This window comes from Nasonia vitripennis, chromosome 4 (assembly GCF_009193385.2).
Source record: "Nasonia vitripennis strain AsymCx chromosome 4, Nvit_psr_1.1, whole genome shotgun sequence".
Lineage (NCBI taxonomy): Eukaryota > Metazoa > Arthropoda > Insecta > Hymenoptera > Pteromalidae > Nasonia > Nasonia vitripennis.
Genome location: NC_045760.1, coordinates 7339770 through 7358928, shown reverse-complemented (window position 1 = coordinate 7358928; position 19159 = coordinate 7339770). Strand labels below are relative to the sequence as shown.

Genomic DNA, 19159 nt, shown 5'->3' with positions numbered 1-19159 from the left:
AATGCAAAAAAAAAACTATGTACCTCTTTTTAGCGACACGCGCGTGCGGCCTTCATTAATATTGCTCTCTTTTATTGCGCCTATCGAAGCTGCCGAGCGATCATTATTTTATTGCTATTGCTTCTCTCGACGCGCTTAAAGACCGACGGCTGCGAGAATGTGTGCGCGACTTCGAGCGAAGAGCCTTATAATTACGAAAGCCGCACGTTTTCGTAAACGCGCGCAGTGCGCGATCGTCGATTAACGACTTTCCGCGCAGCTTTCGCGTCGGCCTGATGCATATACATATATACGAGCTTTTACTCGCGAGAGCTATTCCTCGCTATTTGTCAAACACATTCTCCGGCAGCGGTAGCAGCACTTAGCATTCTCGTTTCGAGCTGCTGCACTTAGTCTCGAGCTTGCGCACACATACCGTCTTTCCGCGCATGACACGTGTATATAGTTATAGCTCGTCCGCCGCTCTCTATTCATCTCCTCGTCATCGCCGCTTATATCCTTGACCACACAGCGCAGTCTACAAGCCAGTTTAATATTTATAGTTATTCAAACATTATTTCGCAACAACGCGACGCTTTGATCATGATACGCGATTTGAATTCGCGCGCGGCTAAAAATAGCGCGCAGGGGCTTTTTGGCCCGACGGTTTATTAGCGACTGTGCTGCGCGGTGATTAATAAAGTACGCGGAACTATATAAATATGCGCGCGCGCCTGTATTGCGAGCGGGAGAGCGAGTTGGCTTGCAACTATGTGTGCGCAACAGTTATACAAGCGCTCATCGCTTCTCTAGTCGCCCGTCCGACTAGATATAGACGTTCGCGCGCGCGTGCACGCGAGAGAGCTCATTCCGGAGCCTGAAGCGATACCGAGTTACAAGACACGAGAAATCAGACCGAGGAAACAAAGTATTACGGGGCCGTTGCTGGGAATTGAGATTTAATCGGACGAATGATTGTTTGCATCGTCTTTTTTTGTATAACCTTCTTCCGATGAATGAAGCGCGAAAACGGAGTTTGATGAAATTTTGGCGCAGTTGTCCTTATAAAATTGATCAGCTAGACAAATATACACCTGCGTCTCTAGTGCGTAATAAGACTTCGACGGAATCCATATCCCATATCCCGTTCTCCCCGTAGGCAAACATAGCGATTCTGCCAGTCTCCTATATACCTATGCGTAACGCGTACACAGACACACACGCACGAAGTGTCTGCACGCGAAGCTTCTGCAGCTTCTTCGGCATTACCTCGCGAGCCTTGACAAGACGTAAAAAAGCAAGTTGTCGAAAGTAAACACACGGTACTAAGTGCAGCCGGTAACGGATACATTGCAGCGCGCCAGGAAAGGAAAAACCGACGGACGAGCGCGACTGCAGTACGTTTTATGTATAAGATGCGACGCTCGCTCGTCGCGATGTTTAAACAAATAACGCGTATGTACAAGTATAAAACCAAGTGGTACACACGCGGCGTATAATTGCTTGTTGTGCGAGCGCGCGTGTTTTTAGCGCGAGAAATGAAAAACCGGTTCTCCGCCCGAGAGCAATAATTTGCCTCGCCTATAGCACTCTCTATACAGTTCCGAGAGCCGAACCGAACTTAGCCGCGCGCCGCTGCACTGCGGCTGACCCGCAAAAATACACGCGGTGCTGCCGTTTCGCTACTTATATATAACTCGTCGCTTTACGTGCAGTATCCCCGGTGCAGCAGCATAGCAGCTCAGCTCGAGAGACGCGACTCGGCGATCGGTTCGCTCGCGCCGCACGTCGCGCAACTTGTGAGTGCATGCAGCGTCGAGCTGTTACCGCAAAAAAGAAAGACGGAGAAAAAAACTTCGCGTAATGTCTGTAATATGCATGACGACTTACTTCCCTCCTGCGCCGTGCTGCACGCATATGTGCGGCTATATACGTGTATATGTATATCTAGCTACGTATGTGTGTGTGTGTGTATGTTTGAGAAAGCCCGGTCTGCCGCGAGAACTCGCGCGCTCGGCTCTGTGGCTGTGTGGAAAAAAAGGTATACAATGATAGGAAGATCAAATAAAAGTTAATGAGAAAAAAGGAAGCTCGTATGTGTGTGAGCCTGTGTCTGCGCGCGCGTGTATAGGGGAGATCCGAGCGACGTTAATAATTTCTTCATTTCTGCGAAAAAAGAAGTTTCGTCGATGTGTATAGGTGGAGGAGCTGAAAGCCATAGTTGACGGATAGCGCGCAAGCGGGGCTTTCTTCATCGTGGCTACATGCCAATTTTCTACAAAATTATCATTTATGCAGCGAAGCTAAACTCCGAGCAATTGAAATATATATATATATCTATATACAGAGAGAGAGAGAGAGAGAGAGAGAGAGAGAGAGAGAGAGAGAGAGACTGTACCTTTGTGTCGCTAACATTGTGAATAGAAAACCACAGAATATATATAAACCACGGGTGTATATAGAGTTATTAAATGGATGAAAAAACTTTTGTCGCGCGAGCGTATGTAATGTTTTATAAGTACACTCTGATGTTTATTGTATACTGATGCAAAACAGATTAGTGAGTTTGGTGTCATTGAATAAAAATGCGACGACGATTTTACTCGATCAGATCGATCATGAGAAACGATTACTCACGATTGGTAAATATGAAACATCTCTCATCAGACGCGTGCAGCACAAAGTGTGCGAAAAATGCCTTGCTCTTCCGCTCTCGACAATAGCGCGACACGTGAATCCGCTGTGCAACGCCGCCGTCGCATTAAACATCGCGTGTAGACGGAGCAATCGACGCCAGTTCGCGATCTTTATCGCGATGTGCGTCTGGTGTCATCAGCTGAACGGGATCGCGCCCCTGACACAGTGTGTATTATTCCTTCCTCTCATCAGTTTTTTTTTTTTTTTTTTTTTTTTTTGAGAAATCGTTCGTTTCTTTCCTCCGGGAAACGAGTTTGCAGTCGCGGTCGAAATAGTTTGTTGGAATGCGCAAGGAAATCGATAAGGCCTGCCGTATAACATCGAGTTGCAATCGCGCGGCCCGACTCACATACGCGTGTTCGCCGCGTTCAATACATTGTAACAAATGACTCATGCGGCGCAGGAGCTAACAAGTTATTATGTAGAAGCTGCACATGCGCAAACGTTGCCATTTACATGGGCACTGCACTGGCAAGATAAGTCGCGCTGCACACTGCGATAAAACGGTTGATTGAAAAATACAATCCAGTGGAACTGATTGTTGATGGATATTTTATTCCGGCGATGTAATCAACGAGTTTGAAACAGGCATAAATTACACGCGTTTCGTCTTTTGAATAAATGTTCGGAAACGCATGTAATACTAACAATCGTTGATGCGAATGACATAATATGAATCTTGTACGGATAATGTGAAAAATAAAAGAGAATTGGGACTAGTTCAATTGAGTTCTATAAACAAAGAGAAATTTTTTTTGATTCAGTAACTACTCACTTTGTTTGAATAAAAATAAAACATTTTAATATTCGTTCTACGTTACCCCCTATCAAATATGAATATTTCGTATAATTACACAAATTTACATTAATTGTTTAACTTTTTGTTCATTGATCATTCATACATTTTGCTATATGGAAGTTTTTTTCTCTGAAGCGTTTCAGGCTTTGAAAATTTAATCCACGGATCATGGTATTTTACAATCTATAGGCACTTTTACAATGTGGTGTAAATTTATCATAGGAACTTACTACCGTTTCATGAACCCAGCTTTTATGCTGTTATCGATGATGATGTATTTACATATACTGTTGTACGGACGTGGGTTAAACACTGTCTTAAATAATTTTTTGGTATATGTGAGTGCATGGAATCTTCAATGATGCATTCTTCGAATGCAGAGTTACAGGATGCCCACAGGTTTGCAATCTTCAGTAGATGAATCAAAAACAATCTTCATGTCGAACGAGTAAGGTATTCAAACGTAAAAATATATATGATAATTTCAATTTTTCAAAAGTCTTATCTTCGGAGAAGATTGGCAGAACTTTTGATCTTCAAGGTTGTAATAGAACATTGGCATCAACCATCTTATTATTTCAAAAACTGCATTCATTTGTGTCAAGTAAAATTATGAATTATTTCAATGCAGCGTTACTTAAAATAATTTTCATCAGGTACAAGAATTCACAGCCATTACTTTTGATAGTAATAATCATTCAAGATGAAATACTAGGATGAAAATATATTTAACTGTTTACGATTTAGATATAAAAATTGACTAGACAGAAATAATTCTCGAATAAAGTTCTGGTTGCCAGACGTTTTTTGCTAGAGAAAAAATTAACTTTAAATCATTGCAATGCCAAAAATACTTGAACTTTTGACGATAAGCACTAATACTTTATATTTTATGAGTAAATTCTTATGATTGGTTACCTTGAGTTATACGCCGCATGGCTACTTCCACATCCGCCCTCGAGTCCTTTAAGATTACGTACATCAAAGTTAACGATTGCCAATGGTAGCCAAACCGTTGTAATAATTTAACACTGTATCCTAATAATTCTTCAACAAGTCGTGGATCTGTAACAAAGACAATTTTATTCATAATTATTATGTTGATCGCTCATAATTATTTTTAATATTCATGAATAATATCAATGATTGAATATTATTTAGTACAACGTCTTGCAAGTTTCCTCCGAAACTCGTACCATAAAATTACGAGAAAAGCACAGCATGATACTGTAATGTAACTACGTAAATATATGCATTGTACATATTATACTCTTACGGACATATACGTCGAAAGATGCGTGAGCCAATGGTATAAAGCCATTCCCGCTAGTGAACGCCTACTTTCCGAGCTCTGGAGAACGCTTTTTAAAACGGAAATGGCTACCACGAATAGGCGACAGGAAAGAAAATGAGAGAAAAAAGGCATATGGCTGAACGAAAGGGGGAGTTGTATGTGTGTGTGTGTATGTGCTGGCTTTGTATTCCGAGTAAATGTAGCGATGCGACCCTCCCTCAATTGCTCTTTCCTTAAGTGTAAAGCTGAGATCCCTACTATAGTAGTGTTAAACTCGAAAATTATACACGATGATTAATTATGAGTATCGAAACGTGATAATTTCGCGATTGAGCTTCGTTATCTCGAGCAAACGGAAATCGGATCAAGCGACTGAGCTTGTAAGTATGTAGGCAGCCATTCACTTGTGAACATTATGCGCACAGCATATTTCATAACATAATATTGTGGCTACACTACGCTTGTTCTTCTGATGCGGTTTCTGAGAAGCACGTATGATCGAACGGAAGTAACGAAAAGTATACTTGTGTAAACACTTTTGAGCAATTCTCGTCATATCATATTCGAGAATTAATACAAGCCTACAAAAAGTTTACGTATACACATTTTATTTCTGGACAGCTAGAATTTGTCAATTCTTCAATGCACATGAAGCACAATCATACTTTTAAAAATATATTTTTATAAAGAATTTTTATACATACATCCAATCGTTATTGAAATGCAACTTTAGATTAACACTACGAACGTACTATGCTAGAGTTGAAGTATGCGAATACACGCATCCGTGCGCGTCTGTGTGTGCGAGTGTGAGAGAAAGAGCGAGAGAGGGAGAGATAAAGAGAAAGATAGATACAGAGAGAAAGAGAGATGAATCATGCGTAAAGCAAGAGCTTGACCAAAACGGCTGGACAGCCAACCCTCGACCAACACAAATGCGAAAGGGTGCTGAATGTGCTTTGTAGATATGATACTGTTGTCTTGTTGCTCGAAATTGAAACTCCAGCACAGCATTCAAAGCTATATCGATGACAAAGGTTAACGCTGTTGGAGTGGCGACTACCGGGAATCATGTGGCAAAAGGCCACAAAATAATTTAATAGTTAAATCAGCGAAAAGCCTTAAAAGTTAAATGAGAATAAATAGTGGCTTTTTTATATTTTTGAATTCACTTGCCAAATTTTCTCAAAATAAAAATCATTATCACGAGAACAAGTATTTTCGTTGAAAGAAAATCTGCGCGAGAAATTTAAAATCCTTCCTTTATTCATTTTTCGCTTTTTATTTTGGATATAGATATTTATTGTTGGTTATCAAATAAAACGTTCATTATTGTTAACAACACAAACATTATATCTATTCATCGAATTCTGTTTGCGATTCTGTGAGAGAAAAGGGACTTTGTAGCAATGCTTGTACGGTCTAAACAGTGACTTGAATAAAATCCCAGCTACTGTATATGGTCATCTCGACCCGAGAAAGTCGTAAAAATGCCACCCTAATGCCGCGTTGCCATGCGACTTTGAGTTGTTTCAGACTTCTGTACGCATTCAGTGTGGCACATCATGAGTAAAGCGTTGAACAATATATTGAGCACAGATGCAATTGATGTCAACTACTGAATCAAAGATAAAGAAGGTATACCATAGGACTTTATTTTTCTGGAAAGATGTATAAAGCTATCATGACGAGCTATAGCTCGTAATATATTATGCTCGCCAGCGTCAGCTGCAAAGATCGATTAACAATAAATTTTTTTTAAATCTATTGAGTTTAAAGAAGTTGAGTCATAAACAGAACAGCGGATCGGGACACACGGTAAATAATATAAGTCGATTGGGATCAAATGGATCAATGTTGATATTTCAAAAAGAACAGGTGTAACCTAGTAACAAATATAGATATCATGCATTCGCAAAAACGCACTAAAATTAACATCATCGAGTTTATTGCGTCATACTAGATATGCGTGCATCAAGAATTAACGAGCTCGAGAATCGTTCTTGATTTGAATTAAGTAGGTTGGTATAATCTATAGAAATAATGCACTTATTGCAAATTCGTCTTTGCTAAGCAGAAAATATTATTTAATACAAGCAACAATAAGTACGACTTCTCAGCTTTAACCTGATACTTGCTTCATTCATATACATTATTGGCAATGACAAGTAGACAGCAGTAAAAACTATAAAATAAATTTGTTCTCATCTTCGTCGAAGGCAACAGTACGTGACCGTCGTTATCTCTTCGACGTTTTTATGCCATTGCTTTTTCGTGCCGTTAAATCGATTGAATAAGATTAATAAAGAACCGTGTAAATTAAGCAGCCTAACGGGATACATACACAAGCGCCCGCTCGCTCTCTCTTTCTTTCTCATAGCGACCGTTCTGCATCGACTGCAGTGCATACATGCAAAGAGACGCACAGAGAACACGCACAAACACACAAGCACCACAGGCCGTTTTGGGAAAAGCGAACAAAGTAACAGTCGACTTTTTCAAACTAGTCCGCTCGTAAAACCGAGAGAAAGAGAGAGAGAGAGAGAGAGAGAGAGAGAGAGAGAGAGAGAGAGAGAGAGAGAGAGAGAGAGAGAGAGAGAGAGTGGAAGAGAGGGGCCCCAAGCAAGAAAGCAAGAGATCTCCGGATCCTAGGTTTCGGCTTTGGATATAAGTTCGTATTATATTAGTCGGCTTCGAATGGCCGCTCGACCAATGGCGAGGATCGTAAAAGCAGGGTTAACATTCGGTCGGGTTGTCAAGTGAAAGAGTGGCTTGAATTTCGTTGCACAGGGATCATTGTGAGAGCCGTTTATGCGAGAGTGTAAGCCTTACCGTCGTCATTGCGTCCTACTCAAGAATATTCGACTCGATATAAACGGAGATTCGAAAAGCATCAAAGTTCACGTTGTAAGATACTATGTTCTTTCACGACGTTTAAACAAATGAAAATAATTTCAGTTTTATAAATCTATCCGATGAATAAGCTTGAGGATACGAAAAATATCGAACTGCTGTATTTTACGAATAACACTTTGAGGATTTTAGTTGACTCCGCGTTTTATACGTGTACAAAGCTTAATAATCGATATTGAAAGTAGAGATAGCAATACATGCTATAATTGGGTACGAAATATGCAGAAACGGATCAAACTACCATTAATAGTTTACTGATCGTCTGTTAAAGAATACATTCTATGGTAAGAATTAAATTGCGATTTAATTTTTAAAATGCTACAGCCGTGATAATGACGATCTGTTTACTAAAAGCTTTCCAATTAAATAACCGTCAATGCTCAAATGCGGTATATCAAAATAATTTAATCGTGCATTCATAGTTCTCTGCAGAACCGAGGAGGGTTGATGCAATTTAACTGCCCTATATCAATTAACTAAAAAGTAATAAAACACCAAAAAGCTATAGCGAAATTTCTACATCGACAAAACTTTAGCAAAATGAATTAGCTCGTTTTCCCCTTAACTTCACATAAACTTTTTCATTGACAAAAACTTTCTACTGTCCACAAAAAAAAACCCAAATACGTACATCCATAATCATATCTCGTTCAAGTTATCGCCAAAGCGATGTAACAAATGCATATTATGAATTTCAGAAAATCAGAGCTATTGAAATTTTTTTAATCACACTTACTTGGTTCGGGTTCGAAGAGCGTGATGGCGGGCGAAGTCGTATGGGGTAGCGGGGGTGGCAAATTTTGCGGTATTGGTATACTCGGCAGTGGCTCGCCAATGCTCCTGCACGTCTCGCTGTTGCTGTTGTTATTGCTCAAACTACGCATGTCACTGCGGGTAGGATCATCAGTTCCGAAAAATCAAAATTCATTATTAGATTTTATAGAAAGTGAATGAGCATGAATTATATAATTAGAATTGTTACTTGTGAAATAAAATGTACATTTTACAGTGTAGGAAATTACTTTTAAAAGAATGCCTTTAGTTCGAATACATAATTCCGAAAAAAAGTTACAAATTTTGGTAAAAAATGAAAAATTAAAGCTATAAATTGAAAATAGGGAGAATATTATATGGAATATTATATTACTTTCATAAATTAATATTGGAATAACTGGTGTAACTTCAATACACTGCTTCATCTGACTTTATAATATTTAAACATATGGGATACAACTATTTAGTTTCTATGTCTATTGTTGAATCATTTTCTAAATAAGCAGTAATCAAAAAATCGATTCATTTAATCTTAATTATCTATCATTATTAGTATTCATTTTATAACACATTCTTTGCAGGGAAATTATAATCATGTATTTTATCAAACGTTATTTTCTGTTAAAATGAATAATGAATTTTGTTTTATTCGGAATTTTAATTTTTTAGAACTAATGAGCCTACCCGTCGCTGCTATTGCTGTCATTACTGCCATTCATGCTTGGAGCCGGTGGTGTCTCCGAGTCCTTGGATTTGGCCGATTTCTTCCTCATTTCCATCAGCTGAAAATGCAATTTCGTAATGTATTGCGAAAGACGAGTGCTTAATATGAATTTTAAGAAGAGTTTACGCGATTAACTTGAGTGTATACACGAGTGTCTAGAGTAGGGGGGGAATTTATATCAGCGCTAGGAATATCGATTGACGCTTGAGGTGTACGAAGGCTTATGTACGCGGCTAAACAACCCTTTCCACTTACGTGGTGTCTTTATGCAAATTGCATGTTATTTCGCGTCCTCGTATACTTGTGAGCTTTTGCGCTACAAAGTTTCGAATCATTACACCAATTATAAGCAGGAAAACAAACGAGCCTTATTGACTTTCGGCAAAGTGTGCAAATTTAACTATTCGTATAAAAACTTTGATTATCAATTGAAACTATCGGTTTCGAGGAAAGCATTATTTTTAACAAATTATTATCACCATCTCGTGTTGCTGTCTCGCCCTCCTCTGAGCGGTTTGCACCTTCATAATTTGCTGCCTCTTGGTCGTGAGTATGCACATCTCACAGAGACAGTATCTGAACTCGCACTCGCGCTTGTGGAACTTGACCTGGACCTTCTTGCCGTGATTCTGACATCGCGTGCATTTTGGTATGCGCTGACTTGGCTTGGGCTTTTTCGTCGATGTCTGGCCCAGCCTCGACTCTCGATCGCTCGACACCATGTCATCCGACTGATCCATACTATCGCTTTCATCTACGAACACATTAACTGTCTACGCTAAACACCTACGACGCACCGTGCAACACTTTTGCACTGCAGACCCTCTGCTGTCGCACATTTCTCAAGATCAGTGTAAATCTTGCACAAGTAACAACAACACACTATCACTTTTTGTAAACGAGTTTGTCAATTGTCTTTGATTTTGGTGAATATTTCGTTTCTTCGACACTGAACTCAATAGTACGTGTTGAATATCACATCAAAGTTTCTTTGCAAACTGGCTCGTATCGTTGCGCTGTTTTATTCAAGCGGTCGTGGTGGTTACTGAAACAACAAAGAATTTTCAACGATTACGTTACTATCAACTGAATTTGTCACAAATTAAAATTATTGTTTCGAGAGGTAGTGTTCCGTTCTTCGACAAACGTTTACAATGTATAACTTTTAGCGTGCAATACAAAATACATTCATAACTTCAGCACAATATACAGTTGCATTCTGTTCCATTACTACGGAAGAGGAATCGATCGTTGCTCCGCAGTCGATAGTCTAAATCTGGAACGCACGAGAATTGTTGCTCAATCAACATTAATTTGCCATTCACAGAGCCGAGAGCATGTGCACTACTGGTCGCGTTGGGTGTTGAGTAATTCTATCAAATTTATCTAAGTTTATGAATATATTCTTGTTTATCGAGTAATAATACACCGAACGATAAGAATATTCCAGCTCATTATAAAAAGCAGTTCAGAAATATAATATTCTCCGATGCATGTTTAATTAAATCTCCCATCGCATTACAGTAACCAGGCTTTCTGCTTCTCCATAATTAAGTACACCTTGTCTCGCTAGGCTTTTTGCAGGCGTGAGTATATCGTTAATTTGAAAACTGCACAGATTCTATTACGTTCGGCTAGTAATTGACGGCGTGATGGACAAAAAGCACTTACTATATCTCGCTCTAATGAGCCTTCAAGACAGATCAACGTGAAATTTTGATACGCTCGTATGAGAGAGAGAGAGAGAGAGAGCGCCTCTTTCCGCATCTCCGACGAGTATGCATTTCAGTTGGTATACGAGAGGACATAAAGTGCTCGACGAAATTCTTAGGTCGAACTCGCCCACGTACAAATAGAATTTTTGAATAGAAGTCATCGCAGATATCGAGAGCAATTTTCAATCGTCAGAAAATATTTCAACGTATCGCACATAACAGAGCTCTCTATTGTAGCTAAGTGAATACAATAATCTCATTAGATAAGTCGCGCCAATAAAATTTAATACCACATGCCGTTCCGTTATACCGCGAAAAAGAGAAATACATATACCAGCTCATGAAAGGCGTTTGTGTCATTAAATAAGAAGCAGCTTAGAGCGCTCGCGTCGTATAGAGCTTCTTCGCCTCGAGTTCTGGTTAAAATCATCCGCAAAAGTTCATCCTTCGTTATTGGCGATAAGATTGGAAAGACTGTTTGCATATACTTAAGATAGGCCTTATCAGGCCGCAATGATATATTGATAATGGGAAACAAAGTATCTCACTGTGTATGCCGCTCGGCGAATAAATTGCTCGGGCTACAATCAAGTAAAGGATGCAGCGGAATACACATGCAGGTAGCGAATCGATACATCAGCTGGGCATAGCTCGAAGGAGAGAGAGAGAGAGAGAGAGAGAGAGAGAGAGAGAGAGAGAGAGAGAGAGAGAGAGAGAGAGAGTACAGAGCTGATTCAATCGGATTCGCGCTCGCAATCTGTCTTAATACAAATAACGTGTCAGCTGCCTGAGCAACTTTTCCCGACAGCAGCGCGCGGACAAAATTGACGCGCTACTGTCCTCTCGCCGATCGAGAGAGACTGGAATTCCCGAACGAAACTCCCGCGCTAACGCCCGCGGCAGGCCCTGGCCCGCTATATGCTCCGATGACAACAGACACGCGAGCCGATCCGCGGACACGGTATAGCGTATAGCCCCTTTTGAAAATTTCAACATGCCTGTGGGGGGTGAGAGAGGCGCTTTGAACGAAAGCTCGTCCGCGCTATTCGTTTGCGATAAGACAAAGATGCGAAAATCATCGAAAAGCCTTTGACGCGTGTGGGAATAGAAAAAAGAGCCTTCTTTCATCGCGTAAGCGACGTAATACGCGTGTGTCAAGGCGGAAACGCAGTTGAATTAATAAAGTCGTGGAGGAAAAATGATACTTCGAAAATGCGTACAAAAGCTCGTATATACATATAAAGCGCATGGATTATACGTCGTTCTTGAATAAACTTTTTTCGTGCATAATTCATTCGTATATTATTATGTTATACAGATTCAGCGTCGCAGAACTTTTGATACGAGGCTACAATTATTTCTATTCAAATGTGATATCGACGTTTGCGCTGGGGTAACGCGTCACACGTCGCAGACTTACACACTGCGCGCAGCGGCTCCGCTTAATAGACCCGCGAATCAAAATAGTGCAATTTTTTCTCCATTCCACGTCGAATACAAATTTATAAAAACGTTAGCCTTTCGCATTAGCCTACAAAGTATACAGCTGCATCGTTTCGAGTTTCAGAGATGATTACTTTTATCGATCGAGCGCGCACTCGAGAAACAAGTATGTATTTCGCCCCGTGTTCCTAGTACTACATCTACTGAAAATATGATAAATCCATATAACTCGCGCGCGCGCACGCAGGCTCTACAAAGTCCGCCGCGCAATGAGTGTATTTCGCGGGCGTATTGTCTCCCCTCTCGCGATCAATTATAAACGAGCGCCTTTGCGATCGAATGTCATCGGCGATTTTTTTTTTTTTTTTTTGAGTTTCCTATTAATTCATAGCCGGAGCAGAGTTTTCACGGCGAAGAAAGTGTAGCAACGAATTACACATAAGAATTACATATACGATTTGAGTCACGAGGTCAGAGATCTGTGAACGAATATCGGGAACGCAGTCCCCGCGCTATGTATATACTTAAGTCGTCACGGAGCGACGATAATTACTGCGATAGCACGAGAGCCTGTACGAGTCGGGCGTATACATATATGTATAGCATCGGTACTGTAACTGTAGCCGGTGCGCGCTATGCAGCCGCGATTGCGAATCTTGGAATGAAACTGTAAAATCCTGTTTATTTGACGCACGCCGCGCGGCGACGAGAGGAATATTGTAATTTGCGTAGTGCGGTAGCTAGATTACGTAGCAGGTGGTGGTAGAATGTTTCTCGAGAAAACTGCGCGTATACTTTACCATTATTTATTATACAGTATATCGTAGAAGCCGAGAGAACCTGTTACAATGTTCAATCGAGCAAATTGCAACGCGACCGGAAGCTGGAACTTTTGACATTTCCAATGAAATATAGTACAGGTATATCTTGGAAATGTAAATTACTAAATACACTTTAAATTGATAACGAAACGCGTGTAGTCGGGTATTATATGCATACAGGGCTCTTCGGACGCGACCAGCTCTCTCGCCTGCGCACCGACGATGTAATACGTTTCTCTTGCGGTCGCGCGCGCATACGTTCGGCGCGTGAATAATTCAAGTGCAAAGCATAGTCCGTTTTGCGAATTACGAGGAATCGCTTGTTACATTGTAATAAAGAAGCAGCCCGCCGCGAGGGGGTCGTAAGTTCAGAGAAGACTTTATGTGTATACGGCTGCGCAGAGAGACAGGCGAGGCAGAAGAGTGTAATACTCTCTATATTGGATATGGCGCATGTGTGTGTTTGTGTGTGTGTGTGTGTGTGTGTGTGTGTGTGTGTGTAGCGTGCAGCAGTAAAACAGTTTAACGTGCGAGTATCGAGACTGTCGTCGCCGCAGCACACGATATTCTTCGGATGATAAAATCGATCAATATATAAAACTCGTGCGAATACCCTGCCTACCGGCGTCAGCTCATATATACGAACGCAGAAGAGACGCGCGTAATAAGTTGGCTTGTGGCTGGGATTATGCCTAATATAAAAATAATCGTCGTCGCCACGAAATCTAATCAATCGAGCGACTACTCAAAGAGCAGCTCTTATCTCGGATGAAAACATTTAATGTATACTCAAGTGCTGTCATTGTTCGACCGAAAAAGATACAATGTTTCGCTCTTCAACCGCGCGATATCCGATACATAATACAGCTATATTCGTGGGTACGGCGTACACTTTATAACACAACGACTGTACCAAGATTCCTAGAATTTCCGAGGGCACGCATGCGATCTCCGCCAAATTGGATACGCGCGGGGGCGTTACAGGAGGCAATCGCCTATTCAACCCCCTCAACTATCCATGTCGATAAATAATTTAGAATTTTCGCTATTTACCGCAGCTGCTACCGCCGTTACCTCGATATGATAATACACTCTTGTCACTTTCCCGGTATCGCGCGTCTAAATACACGACAACCCGTTCATTAACAGCGCGAGCGCACTGTTAAGTTGGAGCCCCGATTCACACTCGCTCGGCGACTAATAATTTCTAGACAGACTGTTATATTTCATTTCTCAAAAGTATACACGTGCGCAAAGCTTGTATATGCGTGTACACCGAGGGTTATACAGAGATGAAGTTGTTAAACCAATTACGTCGCCAACTAGTATCTCGCTGTGTGTCGAATGCCTCGGTTTCTCTCTATCCTATCGACTAGCGAGTCTCGAAAGCGATTAATTACATATACTCTACGTAAAATCATCAGCCTTACCGGAGAAGGAAGTGGTGCAGTATGCATGCGAGTTCTCCTCGCTGCAGAGCGTGGCGCGCGGTCGCGCGATCCTTATCGGCGACCTTGATGACGTGGGCCGTGTTCATTCACGAGCACCGCACATCAACAAATAACAGTCATCACAACGAGAGCGCGTTCTCGCTCCTGGTCAGCGCTTGTAAACTTGCAGCGCGTCACGTGGCTGGTAGCAATGCAATAGTCCCTTCGCGGTTTTTCGCGCAAAAACACAGTGCGGCACTCACGGCTCCCGGCTCTCACACAGTCTTCTCCTTCGATTTCTTCCCTCTTGCTCCGTTGTATTCACTTTGGTCCCGCCGAAGAACGGAGAGAGCGTCCGCGAGTTCCGTCGGTCGGTTCGAGACTCGCGCGGCGGCGCAGCGACAACGTGGTATCCGCGCGCGCCGCGAAGCAGAGAGAGATAGAGCGCGCAGCACACACAGAGCGCGACTTACGTGTGAGCGTTTGTTATATACGTGTGCACGCGCGCGAGGCCAGAATCGCACACGCGCACTGCGAGCGGAGTCCACCGCCTGCCTCTCTCTCTCTCCACGGTATGTCTGTCTGTCTCGGCACTTTTATGTCCTCCTCTGTTTTCCGAGAGCCGATATGCTCTTGCCGCGAGATTCAAAAATCGGCCCAGGCTCGGGACGACGACGGTGAACACTAACTGCGTCCGGTGCGGCCGTACGCGAGAGGAGAGAGAGGAGAGACAGAGAGACAGAGAGAGAGAGAGAGAGAGAGAGAGCTGCTCACCAGTATGCAGTCGGTAACTCACTAAGTCGCTGGTAGCAGTGGCTCGCCGACGAAATGCATGTTGCCTCGGCAGCTCTGTCCGCGGAGTAGGGGACTCGAGCGGCCGCCTGAGCTGCTCTCTGCTTGTGTCTATGCACAACGCTCGCACACACGCGAGGAGGAGGAGGAAGAGAGGGAGACACCGAGACTTGTCGTGCGCTATACACTGATGCCCGTCGTCGCCGGTCACGCTTACCGTCACTGCGACGCCGCCGATCCGCTCCGCGAGTTCAGGTGGGGATCGAGCTCGCGCACTGAGTATACTGATCGACAGGAAAATACGCGCTCTCGGATCTTTGCGAAGGGTGCGAGAGAGAGAGAGAGAGAGAGAGAGAGAGAGAGAGAGAGAGAGAGAGAGAGAGAGAGAGAGAGAGAGAGAGAGAGAGAGAGAGAGAGAGAGATAGAGCGGGGGTTATCGTATCTGTCGTAGTTATCTTTTCGAACTTTGACTTTTGAAACTCGAATCGAGCGATTTCACAAGGAGATGATCTGCATATCGGTACACGGCTATCGCCGCAACCAGCTCGCGATGAAAAATATATAATGAGCGTAAACATCCGCAGGAACCAGATCCGAAGATTGTTATTGGGGGGAGATCGGAAAAGGGGGGGGGGGTATTTAATGCCCAAACTACGCCGGGGAAGAGGAGAATGGTCCTCATGCAACGTAACTCTCCTCTTCTCTCCTCTTCTCTCCTCCTTTGTTCGACTTTTTGTACTTGCGGTGCACTACTACACTCGCTTGTCCTTTTCTTTATTGCACTTTTACTCGCGCGAACTGCTCCTGTCTTTCACTTCTCGTCTTCTTCTTCTTCTTCTCCTTCGCTTCTCGTCTCTCCTTCTGTTACTCCTCTCACTCCTTTCTTCTCGGCCGCTACTCACTGTCTCATCGTTCTCGTTTTCCTTTATTACGCGCTGTTCTCACTGCGTACACCTTTGCTCTTCGCTTCTGGCGAAGCTTCCTCGAACGCGCTGCACGGGAGAAACAATGATGGTTTGTTTGATCGAACGAAACATAGTGTACGATTTTCCGACGTGGTAAAACGATCGCAATCTCTATACACAGAAAAAGAAAGCGTTTTCGTTTCGTTCTGTAACATTGTAATGAATTTTAATCGAATTACTTTCAGATTCGAAGATTCGTTGTTTGCGTTCCGTGTATAGTCCTTGTGCGCGGCTGACGAGTACAAAAGAGTCCGGGGTCAATTACAAAGTATACTAGTCTCGCGTATGAATGGATATTCATAGAAACAGCGAAAGGGTGCATTTCAAGAGGCAGCGCACAAAAGCCTCTCGCGAGAGCACATGCCTTCTTTTTCTCCCCATTAATGGCATTTATGCTGCGCACACGCAGATTAAATACAAATTTCGATCGCGACGCACAAAGAATCATTCTGCAGGCTTGATGACCCCGATCCGAGGCCCGTCTCCGAAGCTGATCCTTTTAAAAGCGAGCGCTATGAATAGAACTCGAATGGAGAAGAAAAAGGAGAAGAGTCCGAAAACAATATTATCCGGATCTCCTGCTCGTCGAGAGATTACGAAAACTTGGTTTCCGCTCAGAGCGTGCGAGCGCGAGCATTCGAGAAATATAAGCGGGAGTTAATTTTTTAATATTATATTCCTCTGATTGATGAACTCCTGCTCGGTTAATCGAGTCGTTCGGGTCTTATAATTGCGTGTATAATGGATAATGAGCATCTGAAATAACACGAATCACCGGGGTGTTCTAGCATAATTTTTTTATTATTCAATCAGACTGTCAGCTATAATGCATCAGCGTCGTTCTATTTCGTTTTAATTAGTCGGAAAAATAGACTTCTTTCTCGGCGCTGAAGTAATTTTCTTTTTTTACTTTTATTTTAAGAACGACGCGTATATAGGTGCGCGCTCTCGCGAGACGGAAAAATATCGATGTGTACGATAATAAATGCGAAACAAAGCCGTGAAATCGTTCGCGTCCTGCGCATATATAAAAGGCAGAATAAACGCGTTAGTCTCAAAGAGGACATGATCGGACGAAAAGCCTTGTTTCTCGGCGTTAACGCGCGCACTGCGCCCTTCGCAGAGCCGTCTTATAGCGTTTCCACGTCACCGGATCTCGAAATCTCAGCTCGGCGCTTTACGTCCGAGATTGTGCACTCTAGGGAGACGAGGCGCCGCCAATTATCGCGCCATCCGTATACGCACTTGCGAGTGTACACAATATTCATCATACATATACATTGGCCCTTCTTCTCTGCGCACACGCGTGCAGAGAGCGAGCTGGAACGACGACTCGCGGGCATAAAATTCGCCCGGCTGCACGCCGAAGCCGGGACATAAAATTTTGCGGCCTGCGCGGAGAGAGAGAGAGAGAGAGAGAGAGAGAGAGAGAGAGAGAACGTGATTCGTCGTGCAGTGGTGTGATCGCGAGGGTTCGCGTTAGAATAGCGGAGAAAAAGAGCTGGCTCGTGTATGACGTACGTGCTTGCGGAGAGCCGCCGTAAAATTTTTAAATTTCCTTCGCATTTACAAACGTTGCACAGCTGCAGGCCGTTAATTAAAGCCGCTTTAATGAGGTTTTAAAAGTTATTATCGCCGCGGAGTCATCGTGCGCCTGTACTTTTTTCACCGGAGGAGGGAAACCCCTTTGGAATCTTCCATACGACGTTAAAAGATCGAATAAACGCAACGACTCTCGAAGGAAAGAGCAACCTTTACAAAGTCACCTCTCGGCGCGCGCGACTCTCACACAGAAGCAGCCCTATATATATATATATATATATATATATATATATATATATATATATATATACCTATATAATTTGCGGCCGCGTCAGCGCGCGCTCGTAAAACCCAGGCAAGTGCGCGCGCGAAAATATTCCCGCGCTACCGCTTTGCCGGTTATACTGCCATCGCGTCGTCGTCGTCGTCGTCGTCGGCCCCTTCCACGGTACGTATACGTCGTGCGCCGCCGCCGAGCGGATTTTCCTTCTCGCTATATAGAGACTTTAAATATATACTTTAGCGCGCGAGAGGCGACGACTTTCAAAACCGCAAATTGAAAATGCTTGATATCACTTTCATTGTCGCTGATGCGACGTTCGCGTATTGTTTCGCGTCTTTGTACACAATATTTATTTTCGAGGGCGACAGAGTGCATAAGGAGTTTATGAATCTCTCGCGGCGACGGCGTGATTCATATTTCGCGTATGCGCGTGTGTGCGTGTCGCAAGTAAGAGGCTGACGTCACGAGGATTATAAAAGTATTTTAAGCAAAATATTCCCGCGCAGTCGTGGTTATCTTTAGGGCTGACTGTATTTAACGGTTATAATCTTTGATAATTGTTTACGCACGTGTTATTCATCTGTATACCAGTGGATTATCTCGTTGCATAATACAGTCCCCGTTATGAAAGCGATTATTATTCGCAAAATTCGGCTGGGCCTTCCAGCAGTAGACGCATTCATTGTTTATGCGCAGCGTAAAAGCATCGGATAAAAGAGACGACAAAAAGCTCTTTACTTTGTCGTACACAGCTGGAGCGTTGCAATTAATCAGCGGCCACTTATCGACTCGGTGGCATTTTAAAATTTCAGCCAAACGCGCGCGCGAAGCCAGGGGCGACAGGTAAAAATAGTCCCGGTGTTTCCAGATGGATTATATTAAGAGAGAGAGAGGAGTTAAATTGATACGCGCCAAATTGAGGGTTGCGGGGGACGAAAGAGCATCGGCGGAGCGCCGGCGATCGTAAACCGAGCGTCGCGTCGCTCCT

General features: G+C 42.9%; 1 protein-coding gene across 8 annotated transcripts in view; it reads right to left on the bottom strand.

Moving 5' to 3' along the window:
- The window catches only part of Dsx (doublesex), a 51493-nt gene that overhangs the window by 19724 nt on the left and 12610 nt on the right, over nt 1-19159 (bottom strand). The window contains exons 1-6 of one of the 8 annotated variants that reach the window (XM_008207203.4): nt 14590-15423; nt 9660-10225; nt 9141-9238; nt 8419-8570; nt 4394-4540; nt 2869-4285 (exon numbers count right to left, since the gene is read on the bottom strand). In XM_008207203.4, the coding sequence (XP_008205425.1) occupies nt 4236-4285; nt 4394-4540; nt 8419-8570; nt 9141-9238; nt 9660-9920 (708 nt within the window). In that variant the 5' untranslated portion in view covers nt 9921-10225; nt 14590-15423 and the 3' untranslated portion in view covers nt 2869-4235. Of the gene's footprint in view, nt 1-2868; nt 4541-8418; nt 8571-9140; nt 9239-9659; nt 10226-14589; nt 15457-19159 lie in introns of those variants that run through there. The other 7 variants (XM_031928456.2, XM_031928457.2, XM_008207201.4 and 4 more) reach the window with 7 other exon arrangements.